The sequence below is a fragment of the Cynara cardunculus genome, assembly GCF_001531365.2.
Source record: "Cynara cardunculus var. scolymus isolate 2C chromosome LG 16, CcrdV1, whole genome shotgun sequence".
Classification (NCBI taxonomy): Eukaryota; Viridiplantae; Streptophyta; class Magnoliopsida; order Asterales; family Asteraceae; genus Cynara; species Cynara cardunculus.
In genome coordinates, this window is record NC_037543.1 from 7,451,402 (window position 1) to 7,473,221 (window position 21,820).

General features: G+C 36.2%; 1 protein-coding gene across 1 annotated transcript in view; it reads right to left on the minus strand.

The window, feature by feature from the left end:
* LOC112529680 (L-arabinokinase-like) overlaps window positions 1-20,595 on the minus strand; it is a 37,095-nt gene extending 16,500 nt beyond the window's left edge. Inside the window, exons 1-17 of the mRNA XM_025141020.1 lie at window positions 20,488-20,595; window positions 18,403-18,514; window positions 18,243-18,307; window positions 18,011-18,094; window positions 17,729-17,805; window positions 17,191-17,257; window positions 16,750-16,807; window positions 16,568-16,635; window positions 16,417-16,479; window positions 9,838-9,891; window positions 9,650-9,752; window positions 9,420-9,529; window positions 9,219-9,338; window positions 8,742-8,798; window positions 8,402-8,577; window positions 7,831-7,999; window positions 6,568-6,651 (exon numbers count right to left, since the gene is read on the minus strand). Coding sequence (XP_024996788.1) covers window positions 6,568-6,651; window positions 7,831-7,999; window positions 8,402-8,577; window positions 8,742-8,798; window positions 9,219-9,338; window positions 9,420-9,529; window positions 9,650-9,752; window positions 9,838-9,891; window positions 16,417-16,479; window positions 16,568-16,635; window positions 16,750-16,807; window positions 17,191-17,257; window positions 17,729-17,805; window positions 18,011-18,094; window positions 18,243-18,307; window positions 18,403-18,514; window positions 20,488-20,595 — 1,575 coding nt within the window. The remainder of the gene's footprint in view (window positions 1-6,567; window positions 6,652-7,830; window positions 8,000-8,401; window positions 8,578-8,741; window positions 8,799-9,218; window positions 9,339-9,419; window positions 9,530-9,649; window positions 9,753-9,837; window positions 9,892-16,416; window positions 16,480-16,567; window positions 16,636-16,749; window positions 16,808-17,190; window positions 17,258-17,728; window positions 17,806-18,010; window positions 18,095-18,242; window positions 18,308-18,402; window positions 18,515-20,487) is intronic.
* Window positions 20,596-21,820: the final 1,225 nt, after the last annotated feature.

The following is a 21,820-nucleotide window of genomic DNA, read 5'->3' on the forward strand; positions in this document are numbered from 1 at the left end:
TAACTAACGACCTTAACTGTCACTTAACAGAAGTGACCGTTAGAGACTAAACCAGCAGAAATATCAACCATGCAGAGCTTAACTTTAACACACCCCCTTAAGCTTGCAATGGTTGCACCTTCAGATTATCTTTCATAGTAGTGAAAATCCCTGATTGAAGAGCTTTTGTGAAGCAATCAGCAAGTTGTTCTTTTTCCATGAAAAACTGGGTTCTTTGAGAGAGCAATAGCAGAACTATTGTCACAGGAAACAGTAGTAGCCCCTTCCTGTTTGTGATCCAATTCCTCTAAAATAGCCCGTAACCACATAGTTTGACAGCGTGCGATAGAGAGTGATATATACTATGCTTCAGCAGAGGATAGAGCAACTACACTTTGTTTTTTTGATTGCCAAGAAACTGCACCAGAGCCTAGATTAAAGACATAACCAGATGTGCTTCTTCCATCGTCCATGTTTCCACCAAAATCGCTGTCGCTATATCCTATGAGTCTGAATTTCTCAGTTTTTGAATACACAATACCATGGTTGATGGTGCCTTTACAATACTTTAAGATCCTTTTTCCAGCCTCCCAGTGACTGACTTTGGGAGCTTCCATAAACCTGCTTATGATACTTTGTTGAGAAATCCTTATGCCTTATGCACTTTGTTTGACTTCAATTCCAAGAAAGAAATGAAGTAACCCCAGATCTGTCATATCAAACTCTTTCTTCATGCTCTTCTTGAAATCCTCTATTCATTTTTGAGAATTTCCTGTAAACACTAAATCATCTACATAGATACAGACAATCAACATCATACCTTCAATTTTCAAGTGAATAGAGTGTGTTCTTGAGGACATTTCCTGAAACCATTTGTGATGAAGTAGCTTTCAATCCTGCTATACCAAGCACGTGGTGCTTGTTTCAAGCCGTAGAGGGCTCTTTTCAACTGATATACCTTATGTTCTTCTCCCCTCTTGATGTAACCTTCATGTTGATCTATGTAGACACTCTCTTCTAACCTTCCATTCAAGAAGGCTAATTTTACATCCATTTGATGTACTTGCCATCTGTTTTGTGCAGCTAAAGCTAATACAATTCTTACAGTTTCAAGTCTTATCACAAGTGCAAATACTTCTTGATAATCAATCCCATGCTTTTGTTTATACCCTTTCACAACCAACCTTGCTTTGTATCTATCTACCTCTCCCTTCTCATTTAATTTGGTCTTGTAAATCCATTTGACACCAATGGATTTATGACCACTTGGTAAATTCATAAGGGTCCATGTATCATTTCTTACAATTGCCTCAATTTCTTTATCCATAGCTTCCCTCCACTTCTTCTCTTTGTAGGCTTCCTCAAAAGTCAAGGGGTCAGCATCACAGAAGAGTATGAAGTCTGCATTTTCGTGGAACTCTAAGCTTCTAGGATCATTATAGATATCACTTAAAGTTCTATAGCCCCTTTTGGGTGGACCTTCAGTAGATGCTTGTGTATTAGGAGATTCTAAGAGTTGAGAGGTACTAGGGGTGTTAGAGGGATTTCTTGTTGGAGATAAAGGATCCTGATCTTCTTGATGACTATGTTCTTCTTCACCTTGAATTATCTTTTTCTAACCTTGATCAATTTCTACACTTTTTGTTGTTCCTTTACCTTGATCAGTTTTGTCAATCCATGATTTTCCTTCTTCAAACACTATATCTCTACTAATAATGGTTTTTCCAGAAATGGGATTGTACAACTTATAAGCTTTTGATCTATCACTGTAGCCTATAAAGATGGCTCTTTCTGACTTTTCATCCAGTTTGCTCCTCCTTTGTTCAGGTATATGAGAGTAGGCCAAACAACCAAAGACTCTTAAGTGTCCTACAGTTGGTTTGTAACCTGTCCACGCTTCCTGAGGTGTTTTATCAGTAAGACATTTTGTGGAGGTTCTATTTGTTAAATAACATGCACATGCCTCAGCCCAAAATGAATTTTCCAATTTTTTTGTTTTCAACATGCTTCTAGCTTTCTCTATTATGGTTCTATTTACTCTTTCTGCAACTCCATTTTGCTGAGGAGTGTATCTTGCTGTAACTTGATGATGAATACCATGTTCTTTCAAGTATTCAAGGAAATATATAGAATTATATTCCCCACCCCCATCTGATCTAAGGGTTTTAATTTGATATCCACTTTGTTTTCCAACAAAGGCTTTGAATATCTTGAAGTTTCCAAAAACTTCAGATTTTTCTTTTAGGAAATAAATCCATAACTTTCTACTAAAATCATCTATAAAGGTAAGCATGTACCTGTTTCCACCAATAGAAATGGTTTTCATTGGTCCACACACATCTATGTGTACTAATTCCAGAGGTTTTGATGCTCTCCAAGTTGCTTCTTGTGGGAAAGCTTCTCTTGACTGTTTTCAAGCATGCAGCCTTCACACACCTCATCTACTTTGGTTATAATAGGCATACCTTTCACAAGATTGTGTCTTTGCATGTAGCTTAGGTATCCAAGGTTTGCATGACCAAACCTGTGATGCCAYAACAGAGAATTCTGTTTTRTGGATACATGCAGAGARAACAAGATGTCATCTTTAAAACTMAATGGAWWMATTTTGTTGTCTGTCATTTTTAYCTTGCCAATCACATGTCCGTTTGGATCCTTGACTTCACATGCCTCTCCCTTGAATTTTACTTCATATCCTTTTTGTAAAAGTTGTCCTATACTTAGGAGGTTGAATTTCAAACCTGGGACATAATACACGCTTGGTATTCTCTTCTGTCCATTTCTTGTGTTCACAAAGATATCTCCCACTCCTTTTACCTTCAGCATGTTGTCATCACCTGTTCTTACTTCCTTCTTTTGGATTTCATCCATATGAGTAAAAAAAATCCAAATTTCTAGACATATGGTTGCTACAACCACTGTCTAAGTACCATGTGTTGTTAATAGGTAATTCTTGTGTACTACGGATCATAAACACTGCATCATCATTATCTTCCATATTTATTAAATTGTTGTTTCTTTCATCAACAATTTTCTTTCTGCAGTATTTTGCTATGTGCCCAATTTTCTGGCAATAATAGCATTGCATTGGAGAGGATTTTCCTCTACCCTTTCCTCTAAAATCTGATTGTTGTTCTCTTGAGGAGTACCTGTTTCTATCTTGCTGTTCTCTTGAAGGCTGTGTTTGAGATTGAAAAGCTTGTTCATATGGTGTAGTATCGAATTGTTTCATTCTTAATTCGTGTGACTGCAGAATTTCTAACAGTCTCTCAAGTGATAGAAGAGATATGTCTTTTGACTCTTCTATGGCCACTACCACATACTCGAATTTCCTTGTCAGGCTTCTTAAGATTTTTTCAACAACTCTCCTATCTTCAATGACTTCCCCATTTATTCTTAATTGATTCAAGAGGAGAATCACTCTGTTATAATAATCTTCCACTGTTTCAGATTCTTTCATTTTGAKCCCGTCGAATTCACATCTAAGAGTTTGTAGTCTCACCACTTTGACTTTGTCTTCCCCGTGATATGTCTTATGCAGAGTGTCCCATGCTTCCTGTGATGAACTTGAAGAAGAGATTCTCTCAAATATAATTTCGTCGACTGCTTGATAAATCATATATAAAGCCTTCCTGTCCCTTCGTTTTAAATCCTTGATTTCATTTTCTTGTTCTTCTGCGAAGTTGTTGATTTCTATAATTTCATCGATTCCTTGGTCGATGAAATCCCATAATTCTTGCGATTCAAATAGTACTTTCATTTGAATATGCCAATGATGATAGTTCTTCCCGTTTAATTTGGGAAGTTGTGGATGTATCATGATGTTCAAAGTTGAAGCCATCGAAACGTGGCTCTGATACCACAATGTTGGGTACAATAAAGTATAAACCAAATTTGTATATTATTAACATCAGCTTTCAAATGAATACATATACGATCCATATATACAGAACCAACAGACACAATGAAAAGACAYAACTATTCGACAAAGGGACATATTGACAGTTACCCTTAAGTGTCAAACGGTAACTAACGACCTTAACTGTCACTTAACAGAAGTGACCGTTAGAGACTAAACCAGCAGAAATATCAACCATGCAGAGCTTAACTTTAACACACAAGCCAATAGATGTCAAGTGGGTTTTGAAAACAAAAAAGAATGAGAAGGGAGAAATAGACAAGTACAAAGCCCGTTTGGTAGTGAAAGGTTACAAACAGAAATATGGTTTGAAATACAAAGAAGTTTTCAAACCGGTAATTCGTGTTGAAACTATAAGACTTGTGTTGGCCCTTGCAGCTCATAAGGGTTGGGAAGTTCATCAAATGGACGTAAAATCAACTTTTTTAAATGGTTTGTTGAAGGAAGAAGTTTACATCGTGCAACCCCCTGGATATGTCAAAGCAGGAGAAGAAAACAAGGTATGTCATTTAAAGAGAGCATTGTATGGCTTAAAACAAGCCCCCCGGGCTTGGTACAGTCGGATAGATGCTTATTTTCAAAAGGTTGGATTCAAAATTGTATTTACGAGCAACTCTCTTGAAATGATAGAAGTATTTAAGGACTCAATGAAAAAGGAATTCGAGATGACTGATTTAGGATATCTACACTATTTCCTTGGTAAAGAAGTCAAGCAAAAAGGGGATAGTATTTCAATAACTCAGCAAAGGTATGCCAAAGATCTTCTGGTACGATTCAATATGGCAGACTGTATTCCAGCCTCAACACCCATTGAATATGTTTTAAAACTTCCAAAGGATACTCACGAAAGGGATGTTGATGCTGGTCTATTTCGTAGTCTAGTAGGAAGTTTAATGTACTTGACCGCTACACGACCCGACATTACTTTTCAGTAAGTAAGATTAGTTGCTTCATGGAGAATCCTAAAGTCAATCACTCGGAAGCAGGCAAGAGTATTTTGAAATACATCAAAGGTACGCTTGATCATGGTATCATCTTTCAGAAACTGCTAATATTCAACTTTTGGGATTTAGTGATAGTGATTATGGAGGGAATATGGATGATAGTAGAAGCACTTCGGGGTATGTTTTCAGTCTTGGTTCAGGAGTCATCTCGTGGCAATCCAAGAAGCAAAGCGTGGTTGCTTTATCTTCTGCTGAAGCAGAATAGATCTCACTCGCAAGCGCTGGATGTCAAGCCTTATGGCTAAGGGCTTTTTTAAAGGAACTAAGTCATCCTCAAGGGGAAGCAACAATGATATTCTGCGATAACAAATCTGCTATAGCCCTATCCAAGAATCCGGTGTATCACGGGAAAAGCAAACACATAAGGATTAAGTATCATTTTATAAAAGAGCTGGTTGAAAACAATGAAGTTGATGTTGATCATTGCAGCACAAAGAATCAAATAGCAGATATTTTTACAAAAGCTCTTCAGGTTGGTACCTTCAATCACTTAAAGAAAAAACTGGGCATGGGTTCTGTCTAACTTAAGGGGAAGTGTTTGAAGTAAGCTAAACGTGGACTTCTAGCAGTTGGTTACCTCCTCAAATAGTCAGTTTATTAACCACCATCTCCAACCGTCACATCTGTTTGTGAACCATCACACATGTTCATTGCCTTGTATATATATGTCATATGTATCCTATTGTTTTGTGTAGTAATCTTGCACAAAAGTCAATAAATAAACATACACGTATTTATTGTATCTTCACCTTTGTCCCAACAAACAGAAGCTTACCTAAGAGATTACAACTGACAAACATAAGCTAAGTCACCTCTCTCCCTTGGATTGGAGAGGGGAAGATCACCAAAGTGTTTGCTCTCAAGTACTTTGATCTCCCACCCTCAAACAAGCCCTAAAACATGTACTTATTCTGTCTGGAAGCCTATGCAACCTGGCCATTTAGTTTCCTGGTGTGTTTTTCGTTTTCTCTATAGATTTTACTGCTGCTATGAATAGAAAAATATATATCTTTGGTACCAAAACTTTCACATTACGAAACTGATATCGTCAACTTTACGTTGCCCTGCCAGAGTTTGCATGGTAGATCTGAGTGAGTATAATGGAATTTCTATTTTCTAAAACAGTATATGCTATGGACATCATGTTCTTATACCAAATCAACTAAAATCTCCCCATCAATACCAGAATCAGAGACTTAAACCCCTCCCCGAGTAAACAAAGACCATGGAAACTTTGAAAGTAAATATGACATTGCCCATAGAAGACAAAATTTAACAGATATTTTCGTGTGTTAGTTGAATAAAAGCATCAACAAACATTTCTAAAAGGTACAACTTTCAAGAAAGAAGAATGCATGAAATGTTAACATCATATTTAGTGAATTGGCACACAAAATATAGGGCTGGCACTTATCATATTCAGGGTGCCATTCTCATCTAATTTGTCTCCTTAAAAGAAAAACTATGCAAGGAATCTAGGAGCAGCGGTTTATTCACATTGTCAGCCGAAAATAATTTTGGAGAAGGAGATGAAATAATGATTAATGAATTGATGGAGCACCATGAGATTATCAAATCTAGATGTAAACAATATTCTCAGAAATATTCATCCAATATATAGAATGGATAAAAAAAAATGAGCATAGTTACAAGAGAAAGATTTACTTGCAAAACAAGGCTCCCAGAGTAGTCTGCAATTCCTCCAGTTACATCCAATCTTCCAGGTGCTCTTGCCACATATATGTCTTCCTGTATGAGTAAGCATTACATCGAGAAGACTAAACTTCCTCACCAAGAAAATAAGAAGTTTCTGAAATTGAAAGAAAACTTAAGAAGTACATGCACGTGCAAGGAGGAAAAAGGAAAGAAACCATGTATGTTATGCCATATTCTTTGTTGAGCATTCCAAAATTGGTCAAATCACACTCTTTCTTCGTACAATCAGCCTCTCTAATTCATGACCTAATACTAGACTCCTAATTAACCTACACTAATTCACACATCTACATAGTCAAATATGTATGTCAAATCCAAGTTGCCTACCAATTTGCATTAGTGAACATTACGGAATTCTTGTCATTGGTTGGTTCTCTTAGGAGCTAATCTTGTTTTTAGGGTACTAACTTAATGGCTAGATAAAAAATAAGCACTACTATTTGTTGCTTTCAGAAGCAATTTTGCGCCCCTAGTGTGCTATGGTTTTTGAGGAATTGCTTCCCAAGATACAATAAAGTATGTAATACGATTATCAACAATGCATGGTTGGTGATAATCCGGGATGAACTAGTGAGATTTCAAGGATTTCGAGAAGCCTAAAAAGTATGTTTGTGTAGTGAGATTTTAAGCTAATCTGGTATGTGAAAAGAATAATTTTTGGTGTTCGAGTGTGTTAGTATATATAGACATCAGTGAGAGCCCCTTAAACCGTCACAAATAACCGACTTTTGACACTTTGCACCAAAGGCGACAACTCAAATCATCATAACTATTTAAACAGGCACCTGTTAGCCAACTGCTGCTAATAGTGACGCTTCAGGCTGTTGCAACTGTTCAAACGGACACCTTTTGTACAACTCCTATCAAACGACCTTTCCAGACGGTCGCATATGTTCCAGTGCAAAGTGCGTCATCAAAGCGCCCGTGCACGTGTAAGGGTGCGTTGCACCACTGTTGAGCTCCCACCAATTCCATAATTATTAAATTAATATAATAAGGAATGGTTCCATTTATATACACATATGTATTTCATTTTTTCACCAATTGGGACAAGGTGAAAACACCCACCAAATCTAACTTTTTTCTTTTTCACTCAACCCAAAACACTTTAAGTTTATATACTATTTTGAAAATTTCCCCAACAGATGAAAGGAAAAAATTATCGTCAATTTGGACAATTGATTTCCAGCCTAAATTAAAAGGCATACTGACCTCCCAATTGAAGAGAGCAGCAGCAGCCTTGCGCTCTCGTATGTAGTGCTTTTCTGAATTATTATCAGAGACACATGCAGCATGTAATTCTGCCAAACTCTTCAAAAAGTTCATGGTGTCTGGAAGACCCATTAGATCTCCATGAAGAATATCGAAGTCATCAGAAACTCTAGAAAGTGGAAGTATATTAAAAAAGGCATTAGTTGATAGAAAATCAAGCGTGTTGAATTAATATGGGAGTAATTTTACTTTTCCATCCATCATACTTGAATTTTGGTTATAGAAAAACAGTTGGTTACAGAAAAACAGTATTCTTGTTGTTAAAATGTAAAAGTAACACTGAGCTCATGAAAGAATGAGTGGTTTTGGAGAAACTGAGGAAATGTAAATGCAAAAAACACCATTGTACATGCCACTTCTCTTCAAAAATCACTCATTCATGCATAATGTAGTTTTTTTTTTGCACAAAAACCATAATTTGTTTCAACAAAAATCTAAGCATGCTGGTTTGAGAAGTTAATTACTCATTAATATACACTTCCACTGAACTCACAGAGAAAAATGAACTCACGAGTTCTGGAGGAAGCTAGCATCATTACTATCAGATGCTGTTGGTGATCCAGTACGAAAACCTAGTTCGTTCTCAGCATTAGCATACCATTTTGGGATACTAATATCATTTCCAGGAGCTCTTTGTAATTGAAATCCAAGCACTATGGCATCACGCAATCTCCTTGCTCCGCTGACCTAAAATGAAGATGCAAAAGTTAAACATGTAAAGAAGGTGGATGGCTCATGATGTTCATTTTACCAACTTGTACCCAAGAAAAAGATCTAGCTATCTCAGCCAAACACATTTAGGCTCAGAAGTGAGTAACGGAAAGCATATTCTGAATTTGTAAATCCTCAACCTTATCTGATCTGTAGTTCTTTCCATGAGCTGCATCCTGCAAAATACGTGCTGCAACCTGCAATAGAAAAAATCTTTAAAGAACACATCAACCAAAGTTATAAATTGACAAACAAAGAGGGGGAATGTTAAACCATCAAATCTATATAAAGTCTACCAGATAAATAGAATTCTGTACAACAGAAAGAAATACTGTATATCCTCGTAATTAAAAAAAAGTTAAATGAGAATAAATTAGTCCGGAAACGAGGCATGGTAATTCATTTAATTTGGGAAAAGAAAAAAAATGTCTTTAGAAAGTAGCTGTTGTAGTGCATCGGTGACTGCAACAATGAATAGAAAAGAGAACATACAAAATTTCTTCCAAAGCAAAAAATGGTTAGAATGGCATGATTTCTGACGTAGTATACAATTTCTTAAAGCTCATCTAGCTGATAATTCAATAAATATATAACATTCGCATAGCAGATGGATATACCTCACCACCATTCACCCCACCCTCATAGCTAGGTTTCAAAGTAGTTGCTCGTTCAAGATATGGCCTCCAGTGACCTACAAGCAAGTCCCTCCTTATCATCTCAACACCACCTTGATGATACTGATGAAGAGTTTGTTAGTTTCCTCATATTAAATTGTTTGTATGCATATTAAAAGTTAAAGTGGCAGATACTTGTGATACCTCAAGCATATTTCTCAAAAATGGCTCTTCATTGAAATAATCTCTACGAACAAAGACAAAAGGTAACTTGTATGCCAAGGCTTCACTACATGTTCCATATCCAATTTTTCCTGAAACGATGCAAGTCTTGAGCCTAGAAGCTTGATTTCTTATCGTTGATACAAAATTTTCAATTGAACACCAATATGAGTAAATTAAGGGGAGAAGATGAAAGAAATATTGTCACCAACCAAGCATACAGTCAGATGCAGCCATGACATCAGGGGTATACACATCTTTGGCCAGCTTAAAGAAATTGCGAGGAAGCTCCTGCTGGTCAGGTACCCCACAAACCTGAACCATAGAACTTTTGGCACAAAGATATCCTTTTGCAGTGGATAGAAAATGTAAAGATGTCAAAAAGGATAAAGAAGCATACCAGACAGATCCAACCAGGAGGCAAGTACTCCTCTTTTAAGTTCCAACCTATTGTCTGCATTTTCATGCATTGCAGAAGTATGAAATGAAATGATCTAAATATCACATAGCAAGGAGTAAAGTGGACAAAATTAATGTAGTAAAACAAACATAAATAACAAAGCAAGCAGTGATGCCAGGCATGCTTGGTAGTTCTTTTTTATGAAGCCTTGCCCAGTTTTGAAGTTCTTGAAATATGAAAGTAACAAAAATAGAAACATATCATTGTTTTCACTCAATTTTCTAGCCATACTGCTGAATTTAATGCAAACTCATGCTACATAAATACTTGCATTCTTCTTCAAGTTAAGGCATTTTCCATCAAGCACTGATAAATCAAGTTGCGCAGTTCTGTTAAGGTCCATGCTTGATATTGTTCAAAAACTCTATTATTAGATAGAGGTTTAAATGGTTGTACTTGGTAAAAGGATAACTTAATTGAAGTTAATATACAGATATGGCCCATCTACATGTTGAAAATTTGATACCCAACCACACAGGGGGTTCTACCCGATCCTGGCATGCATACCAAGATCGTGTTGGAAGATTGCGTAGGGACCACCTTCGATGATTTGCAGTACACTACCAGATGGCAATTGATGGAGACAACCAAGGAGGACAACACTGCAGTTGAAGATCTGTGGCATGCAGTTGACGACTTCACTGCCAGATTCGATAGAAACACCACATTACTGGAAGAACTACACACCACGATCATAGGCAGGGCCGTCCCTTAGCATGTTAAATGTGAGATTTTGAACAGGGATTCCAAAATTTTGGGGCCCAATTTTACATATGTTTAGGGCATTTTCATCAATCTGTGTAAAGCTATAGCCCAAATTGTTAATTCTTTAGGTTTAGATACAAATTATTAATGGTTTAAATTTAGGTTAGGTTCAGATTGTTGATCGTTTAGGATTAGCGTCCTCTTGTGCTTGACATATATGTATGATGTTATCTCTTATGCAATGCCATCAAAAGTTATGGATGCAACGGGACCTCCAAAAAAATTGGAACGTCCCTGATCATAGGTGGTGGGATTGTCAATAAAAATTGCGAGGGTGGTCTCCACGGTGTCAACCGGCGGCGCCCAGGCAACAATCTTGAAGCTGGTGGTATTGGGAGTGACTACCATCCTGTGAATAAAGGAGGAGTAGCCCAGTTTGGCGACTTATATGATGAGGAGGCAGATGATCAGTTTGAAGTCCGACGAAACAGAGGCCGACCAAACGGGTACAATGAGTGTCAATATTCCTAACTTCCATGGGAATCTTGATCTTGAAGCTATATATAATTGATAGAATAGCTATCAATGAAGTTGAGCTACGCACAGAGAACAACTTTGTTGTTCGTATTTCTCATTTAAGAATTTCCGTGAAAAAACCTCAAAACAGACCCACGGCTCCTTATATCCCCTTAAATAGTAAACATACCTCAAGAATTTCTATGACATGGCATAACAAAGGTCGTTATCAAGATGGTAAACATACCTGTATTTCTCTTACATTGATTTCCCTAGAACCTTTGCTTTATTTTGGAGTACATACATGTGGGGTTGTTGAATTTATATACCAATCACATTTGATGTAACACTAAAATTACATGCAAAAAGACAGTGATTTGCACGACTTTGATGGTCACGTTGTCCGTACACTATTGCATTGACCGTTAATGTAAAATAACATGTGATCTTGTACGTGATTTGACCATTTTCGTATTCTTTTATTTGGTTGTTGTTCTCATTTGAACCTCCCTCTCTCTCTCTCTCTCTCTCTATATATATATATATATATATATATATATGTTTGTTGGTGCAATTGCAAAATTAAGTTCCGTTTTGAACCGGAGAGCGTCACATGTGTCAGACATTCACGCGATATTCACGAATGTTGTAGCATTCATCATGAATACTTCTCTTTACTAAAATGTCAGAGTATCTTAAATCTTGATTTGATCCTTTTCTGGGTAAAAACTTAAGATATTGGGACTTTATAGGAGAGGAATAAAAACATTTGATATTGCCTAAAGATGGATGTATTGAAGCTTGGTTACAACGGTCATATGACCAAGTCCTTGAGTCTATTTAAGGTTTGAATAAGTATTTGGATTAGTCCTGATTTGTTTCTTGTTTTTTAGTTGTTAGTTTGTTGAGTCTGTTTCGTTTGTATGCCTATAAATGGCAGCTTGATTAGTTGAATAAATCATCACATTTAAAGTGAGTTTGTGTGTGTTATCACTTGGTTTCAATAAGTGGTATCAGAGCAAAATTGTGTGATCCATTCGAGAAGAGAGTAGATGACTGAAGGAAACTCGTCGCAAGGCTTTGTTATTCCCAAATTCGATCGAGATTATGATCATTGGAATATGGTCATGGAGAACTTGCTTCGCTCCAAAGAATACTCGCCGGCAATTGAAACTGGCTATGTTGAGCCCAATGCCGGAGATCAGATCTCAGATACAAGAAGAAATGAACCGGATGCCATGAAGCTTATCGATTTGAAGGCTTTGAACTATTTTTTCTATTCAATCGATAAGAATATTCTCAGGACCATCTTGCAGAAAGATACAGCGAAGCAGCTGTGGGCAGCAATGAAGGTAAAATACAAGGGGAATGCACGAGTAAAGAGGGCTCAGTTGTAAAGGTTAAGAAGAGATTTTGAGACCTTAGAGATGAAGAATGGCGAAACCATTGTGGAGTACTTTGGTAGAGTCATGACTGTGTCAAATGAAATGAGGAATAATGGTGAAGAAATAACTGAGGTTAAGGTGGTAGAAAAGATCTTGAGAACACTTACACCAAACTTTAATTTTGTGGTGTGTTCAATTGAAGAATCCAAAGATTTGGATACATTCACTATTGATGAGTTACAAAACTCATTACTGTGCATGAGCAGAAGCTAGTCAAGAAGGAAGTAGAAGATCATGCACTACAAGTTGAAGATCAGAATTATGGACGTGGATTTGGTAGAGGTAGTAGAGGAGGATCGGTGAGAGCTAGAGGACGTGGACGAGGTAGAGGACGTGGAAACTTTGACAAATCAACGATAGAATGTTACAAGTGTCATCAGATGGGACACTTTCAATTTGAATGTCCTCGAGAAGACCAGGGGGTGAATTATGCAGAATTTGATGAGAATGAGGAACTGGTTCTTATGGCTCACATGAAGAACGATGTCGTTGTAAACAAAGGGTATTGGTTCTTAGATTCTGCATCTTCAAACCACATGACAGGTATGAAGAACTAGTTTACTAGGCTGGATGAAACTATCAAACACACTGTAAAGTTAGGCAATGGGCTGAGATTGGAGGTAAAAGGCTTGGGAGATGTTCGTTTTGAAATAGATGGCATCAAGCAAGTCGTTACAAATGTTTACTATGTTCCTCAGTTAACTTCAAACCTGATTAGTGTGGGTCAGCTTCAAGAAAAGAAAGTAAAGGTGGTGTTTGAAGATGGAGTATGCCATGTTTATCATCCAAGAAGAGGTCTGATCATGAAGTCAACAGTGGCAAAAGCCAAAATGTTCATAGTGTATGGGAATCAAAAGGATGTTACTGGTCATTGCTTGCAAGTAGCAGATGACAACACTACTCACATCTGGCACAAAAGATTTGGTCATGTGAATCACAAGGCGATTAGAACCATGCAGTATCACAATATGGTGAAGGGAATACCTCAAGTTTGTGGGAAAACGTTGGTATGTGAGACTTGCAATGTAGGGAAACAAAGCAGGATAGCAATTCCAAATAAGGCAATTTGGAGATCCACTCAAAGGTTAGAGCTTGTGCATACAGATCTTTGTGGGCCAATCACACCAATGTCTCAAAGTGGAAAGAGGTATGTACTTGTTTTTATTGATGATTTCACACACAAGACATGGGTTTACTTGCTGGGAAACAAAGGGGAAAGTTTTGAGCACTTTAAGAAATTTAAAGCAATGGTTGAAACTGAAGTGGGTTCTAAAATAAAAATGTTGAGAAGCGATAGAAGGGGAGAGTTTACTTCACATCAGTTTACTGAATTTTGTGAAGTAAACGGAATCAAGAGGCAGTTAACAGCTGCCTACACCCCACAACAAAATGGGGTGGCTGAGAGATGAAATAGAACACTAATAAATATGGTGAGATGTTTGTTAGTAGAAAAATAGGTGCCCAAATGCTTCTGGCCAGAAGCAACTATCTGGGCTTGTCACATTATGAACAGGTGTGTGTCTAGAGCTCTAGACAAGAAGGTTCCTGAAGAATTATGGACTAAAGAGAAGCCAAATGTTGATTACTTTCATGTGTTTGGATGTATTGGTCATGTCCATATTCCCTCCCAAGTCAGAACCAAGTTAGATGCAAGAAGCCAGAAATGTGTGTTGTTTGCCATTAGCATTGGTTCTAAGGCTTACAGGCTCTATGATCCAATTCAAAAGAAGATCATCATTAGCAGAGATGTATTTAAAGAGGATCAAAAATGGAATTGGGATAAAGAAACTACAAGGGAGGGAGAATTGATAATAGAAGAAGAACCCGGTCATCAAGTTGTAGTTACAGACAATGAAGAAGATGGGGATCTGGAACCACAAGTTCAAGAACAGGCTCAAGAAAGTGGTACTCTCATTCCAGATGAAGACCCACAAGCAAGCATTGCAGATTAGAGGAATACTGTAGTCACAAGTAAGGCAGTTGAATCCTCTACCAGAAATAGAAGACAACCGGTTTGGATGCAAGATTATAGAACTGGTTAGGAGTTATCAGAACAAGAAGATGGAGAAGCAGAAGATGGATTTGCCATGTATACAGCTCAAGGAGATCCTACTACCTTTGAAGAAGCAAGAAAAGAAGCTAAGTGCGTGAAAGCTATGGAAGATGAAATAAATGCAATAAAGAGAAATGGAACATGGGAGTTAGTAACTATGCCTGTTGAATTTGTACCTATTAGCGTAAAATGGGTATACAAAACCAAGCTGAATGAAGAAGGGAATATAGACAAGTATTAAGGCAAGACTTGTGGTTAAAGGCTATGCACAACAAAAAGGACTGGACTTTGAAGAAGTGTTTGCACCAATGGCTAGGTGGGACACTATTCGGACCATTCTAGCTATCTCTGCTCAAAGAAATTGGAGGGTGTTTCAACTTGATGTTAAAAGCGCCTTCTTAATGGTGAGCTCAAGGAGACTGTGTATGTTGAACAGCCTCTTGGGTTTGTCAAACAGGGAGAAGAAGCAAAGGTGTACAAATTAAAGAGAGCTCTATATGGGTTGAAACAGGCCCCTAGAGCCTAGTTCAATCGCATAGAGAAGTATTTCAAGAAGGAAGGATTCAAACAAAGTCAGTTTGATCATATTTTGTTCATCAAAAGGGTATGGAATAATACTCTTGTGGTAAGTCTCTATGTTGATGATTTGATATATGCAGGAACAAATACTATGATCTGTGAAGGTTTTAAAAGATCTATGCAAAAGGAATTTGAAATGACAGATCTTGGCATGATGAAATACTTTCTAGGTGTTGAGGTAAAGCAATCTAAGGATGGGATTCATATTTGCCAAAAGAAGTATTCTAAGGAAGGAGGAGGGGAGGAGATTGATCCAACACGATACAAGAAGTTGATAAGAAGTCTTATGTATGTTACTGTCACAAGGCCAGACTTAACCTATGTAGTGTGCTTGTTAGCAAGATTCATGTCAAAACCAAGGCTGGAACATCTGGATGCAGCAAAAAGGGTGTTAAGATACTTGAAGGGAACAGCTACTTATGGGTTATTCTATGGAAGAGAGTCAAATGAAAAACTGAAAGTCTTTACTGATAGTGATTATGCAAGGGATGTGGAAGATAGAAAGTGTATGTCGGCTACATATGTTTGTACAGTGGGGCTGCTATAAGTTGGAGTTCAAGGAAACAAGAAATTGTCACACTCTCATCTATTGAGGCAGAGTATGTAGCAGCAACCAACTGTGCATGCCATTGCAAATGGCTCAAAGGTTTACTTGAAGAGTTGGGTGAGAAACAAGAAGGTGCAATTGAAGTTATGCGCGATAACACATCAACTATAAAGCTTTCAGAGAATCCGGTTATGCACAGGAGAACAAAACACATTGATGTAAGGTTCCATTACTTATGAGATTTGGTTAATCAAGAGGAATTGAAGTTGGTATTCTACAACACTAAGAATCAGTTAGCTGACATAATGACGAAGCCGATCAAACTAGAAGATTTTAGCAGGTTGCGAGCATCACTGGGTTTGAAGGAAATAAACTGAACTAGCTCTAGTTCAGTTTAGGGGAGGATATTGAAGCTTGGTTACAATGGTCATATGACCAAGTCCTTGAGTCTGTTTAAGGTTTGAATAAGTATCTGGATTAGTCCTGATTTGTTTCCTGTTCTTTAGCTGTTAGTTTGTTGAGTCTGTTTCGTTTGTATGCCTATAAATGGCAGCTTGATTAGTTGAATAAATCATCACATTTAAAGTGAGTTTGTGTGTGTTATCACTTGGTTTCATCAGGATGAAGATAATGATGCATAGTTAAATTATCACATGCAAAGATCCTCAACTCACTTGTCCACCAAAGTTGAGTATCACGACCTTCTTATCCTCACTAATACCCAATTCTCGCCGCACCTGAGTTAGAGTAAAAAAGAACGGAGAAACATAAAGTTAACATCAACAGTAAAATGATTTTTCAAAAACATGACATAGGGCTACAAACCTCCTTGCGTGAATGTTGCGGCCTCCTCACAACCAAAGGTACATCAACCACATCTCTAAAAGCAGGCACTTCAGATGATGTTTTTTCAATAGAGTTTGTCATTTAAATTAGTAATCATAGATTTAAAGAGATTCAAGCACATAATTGGACTTCAAAAAAGAAAATATATGAAACCAACATACTTGGACAGTATCCTGGTAGACGAATTAGGAACTGACAATGTGAATAATCCTCGGCTATCTGTATCAATTTTAGACGATGGATAAAACAGTTAATTGCATTGCTACCCCAAAGCAACTCATGACAGGTAGCCATTTAGTACTAAACAAGAGGACTTAGAGAAAAGAAACAGCATTTATTTTTCAATAAGAAATCACATAAGCGGGATATCAGTTAATAGTATGAGTCAAGGCAAATATTGTTAATATTTCTCTGTTCGACTCGCAGTCTCCTTCTACTACTAATTTTGTTACTCATTGTGGTTTATTCATGGAAAGAGCAAGTATATGTTAAGATGAAGTTTGGTAACTAACAAAAAAAAGAAAAGATAACTAGTCATATTTTTTGGCATCACCAAGAAAGTAAGCAAACATGATAGGGAGGGGCAAGAAAGAATAGTATACCTGCCAAACTATTGACCTATGATGATATCCAGCAACCACAACATATTCTGCATAAATGAAGTCCCAACTGCAAAAACAAAATTGAAGACAGAATGAAAATGGCAGTTAACTAAAGCAATTGTATCTGTCAGATCAGGAGCCTTTCACAGTCTAAATTTTATTATGAGGGCTCCAAAATATGTTATCCTTTTCTAACACTACTTCTTATGAGTCACGCACTTCTCTAACACTAACACTTGTCCTATCAGTCAGCACCTTATTATAAGGTATAACAGGTGTGAGGATCGTATCAAATGAAGGTGGTGCACAAGCAGGAGTGAAATGTCTCACGAATTGGAGGCCAATGAATAAACATCTGAAGCAACCACCAACCTTTGTACAATATAGCTATACTAATTTGTACCATGGTTTAATATATATTAGCATTGATTTTTACTATGTGAGATTAAACGTTTTGTTTATGTGTTGGTGGACTCTCAAACTGAAGTCTTAATTATTGTATAGACCTTTGTTAAGATTCAGGAAACCATGCAGCTACCTGAAATTCGTTACACAGACTGCGCTAATACCTGCATCAGCTGCTGCACGGCAAGCAACTGGAACAACATCTGACACCTGTTTAATAGCATTCAAACGTCACATAAGAATCTGTAATGGATTGGCACTCAAAAGTTCTACCACAAAGCCACATGTCTACTCCACACCATAATGGTTTGGAAGACAAATGCTAAATAAAATTCAAATCAATGTACATTTACAAAAATATAAGGTAAGCAAATTAGAAGTACTGACAAGTAAAAAAGGATAAGCAGGCTATTACCACTAAGTCTGCCTTGATGGACTTCAGCCACTCTGCTTCAGTTGCCAAAATAGAATCACGAGGGGCAACAGCTGTCTCAGAATACTAGATTAACCAAAGAACGTGAAGGAAATGATATTAACGTAGGGATGAACTATTTAAAATGCTCAGCAAATTAAATTGAAAAAAGGGCCAAATTTGTTAAGATATCAAAATATATACTAAAAGTTGTGACTCGACAGTTAAAGCGTACCTTCTCCAAGGAGGCAAGTCTGTCAACTGTTAAAGCGTCTGCTTGCACAACTCCACAGTCTAACACTAGCTATGACACAAAAATCATATATCCAAAAGGATTGACAGATAAAATCAGATTTTTTTAGTTATCAAGTGATATCCATCTAGAGCTCCAAAACCTACCTTTCGGAGGAAGAGTCGTGGTGATTGTATTTGAGTAGTAAAAACAAAATCGGGTGCACCAGTAACCACATGAACATCATGACCGGCAAGAATGAGATGGCGAACAACCTACACAAAACCCCTTAAAATTAAATACAAAAGCGTGACAGATAATCAATATATGACACAGATCTTTGTTTATACTCCACCTGATGGGAGGCTATGTAAGCTTATATTTCATGATAGTGATAACATGCATACAGTGATACAGTTATTACTTCCCCCGGCCCCTCCCAAATTTAAATGAACCTTTGTAAATTGAAAAAAGAAGGCTTATCTATATAGGATAGGAGAGTGTAATTAATATAAGAGATAAACCAATATTGAACAGAGAATTAAAGCTATATGAGGTCTATCTTTAATATTTTGAGCCAATACTAAACAAAAGTCTACGTCATTCTTCACCAATCCCAGGAGAACTTTGGAAGAGATGTCGATGCAGTCAGGCTCCTTTGAAACCCCAAAAAATGGAAAAATTCCTTTTCTTAGGAACACATACAGGATATACATGTTGAACCTTTGTATAGGTTTTATTGATCACATGTGTAAATTGCAATGCCCGTTTGTGTTTGTACCCCATCTTGTAACCTCGTGTCACCTTGGCATGCAGGCTAGCTAAAAAAATCGAGATTAGAATGAGAAGTTAAATGAAACAACTATAGCTGTGTTAATTTTAATTTCTTCCATGTTCTGTTTTAGAAAGCAAAAAGAAATTAAAAATCAAGAAGGGGGACTGCCTGATTATCTTTTTAACGTTATGACTATAATATATATATATATATATATTATTTTTAAAATATACCTATAAAACAAATGAAATAAAATTGAAATCATTGTGCCAATTTTCAGCAGAAGTTGTAAAGCAAAATTTTAAATTGTAAAACTATTTCATGCAAGCAAGACTCGAGTCATTACTTAATTGTTGCAGCAACTGCTAACCATTAACTACTTCCAGAAACTACAATAAACCTAGAGTATGAATCCATGCATACAAACTTGAATTGAGATATGAAGAAGCTGATGAATTATGTACATAACCTACTAGCATGCAGAACCATCAAGGCTTCAAAGTCAGACTCATTCTTTCTATAAATATAACAATGTAAAAAGAAAATCTAAGAAAAAATCAATGCAATAGAACTTTGCCAGTCTTAATTCATTTTTGGTTAATGTTTATAATGAAAGCCCCGATCCATATCAACTTAACCCAGTTGAGATACTACAGATATAACATTATGACAACTCTGAGGACGGTGTTAACCACTAACAAGGCCAAATAACATAAACCCCGTTTTCATCTTTTAAACATTACAGCCAAGACCTAATCCTTCACAACAGCTTCTTTTCAATGATATGAATAGAATATAATAAAATCATCATAAACCAGAAATACCATGGTACTATTTTAGAAATAATCACATCAAATCAAATTGGAGCTAATTATGTTACTAGATTCCTATATATTTGCAATTGCATGACTTCAATTGGAATTGACACAGCATGTAGGATATGGAATATAACTTGGTCGATACACCTTACGACAATTTCATGGCTCCAACTCCAAGTGAGTTGCAGGAACCTTTTTCAAGTAACGGTAACTTTGAGAGATGATCGATTTTTCCAACTTATCATTTGTTATGTGGAATTGATCCTGGTACGATTTTAATTCACAGAGATACAGAAAATCCTAGTAACAACCACAGATATTGCAATTTCTTTCCCAAATATCCAACTTTCCGATCCTTAATTCTATCCCTTTTCCATCATCCAGAGTTCATAGTTGTTACAACATTGTAGCTCTTACCGCTGGCATTACACCATTATTACCCCCACGCCATGCATCCACAAATATTATTGATCATTGAACTCTTGAGTACTTGGTCAAATCTAAATGACAATCCTAAATTCTTAATCCTTATTCGTAATAATCGTATATCTATCAAAATCGCACAGAAGGGTGCCTTACAAATGAAGAGATCTCACATAACACGATTACCACATTAAATGAAAAATCAAATCCATTAACTAACAGATACATTTACCTCAACACCACGCGTTGCATGTCCGAATCCATGGCCAGTAACATAATAAGCGAATACCAGACGTTTTCCGGTCGCCGAAGCTGCTTCTGCTCCGTCTTTTTTCGTCATTTTGTGTCACCGTCGTACTTGCTGAAACTGATCAGATTGGATTTTTAAGAGAAAGAAAAGAAACTCATATATCGAAATCGATTCTTCGACGAGAAACCAATCAAAATTGGGAGATTGAATATGGAGACGGAGGAGATATTGACATCTTCTGTTATTCTGTTGATCGGGAGGTAAAAAGTTGTATATAGCCCTTTAAGTATACACCAAATGTCACTAATAGTCCTCCTACATTACTTAAAAACACATTAGTTCCTTAAAGTCTCTACCCAAGTCCCGAACCATAAAAACTCCTCCCTCTCATAACTAATAAATGAAATAAAAAATTTATTAGGGGTTATTTCGAATGAAATGTTTAAATTACATCAAATATGAATTAAACATAAAGTATTTGACAAAAACTATTAAAAACTATTTTTTATGTATAAAGTAATGTATATTGATGCATATTACTTAAAATTCAAGATTACAAGTAAATTATGCATAAATACAACTTATTAAAGCTCGATATTTRAATTCGTATAACTAACTGCGGATAAACATAATCTAATAAAGGATAAACATCTCATTTTAAAATATAAAAAATCTTAAATATGATTAGGATAATTATCGAGTTCTAACAAAATAATTAATTATTATATTTATAAAAATATTATATTATTAAACCAAATATAAATTACTTCGTTATTGTACCTAAATTAAATTATAATAAAAAATTGAATTAAAAAATTACATAAAAAATGAGAAATTTTAAATAATTAATTTGATACTAATATTGATATATTTTTGTTAAATTTTTATGATATATTCAAATTTATATTTTATTCAAAAATAAAAGCATCATCGAAATCTCAAAATCACATAAGACCATATTGTAACATCGACTGAGATAAAGCATAAGATGAAATATTAAAATCATGATGTATTTCGTTACATTGTACGAGTACCCTTCTAATATAAATTAAATGGAAGTATATTCATTTTTTATGCAATTTTGGTTAAATACATATTTTACGATTTTTTATGATGTTTCAATCCACGCTTTTCTTTCGGTTGGCATTTTATAATTAGCAAAACTTGTTTTTTGAAAAATTAATTTATAAACTAACTTATTGAAACGTTACTTAAGTTAAAGAGTAATATTAAATTGAATGTCAAATCATTCGCTGCATCAGCACAATAAGCATTACGAATTGAACCAGTCAACCAAGTGATTAAAAATGTTTAA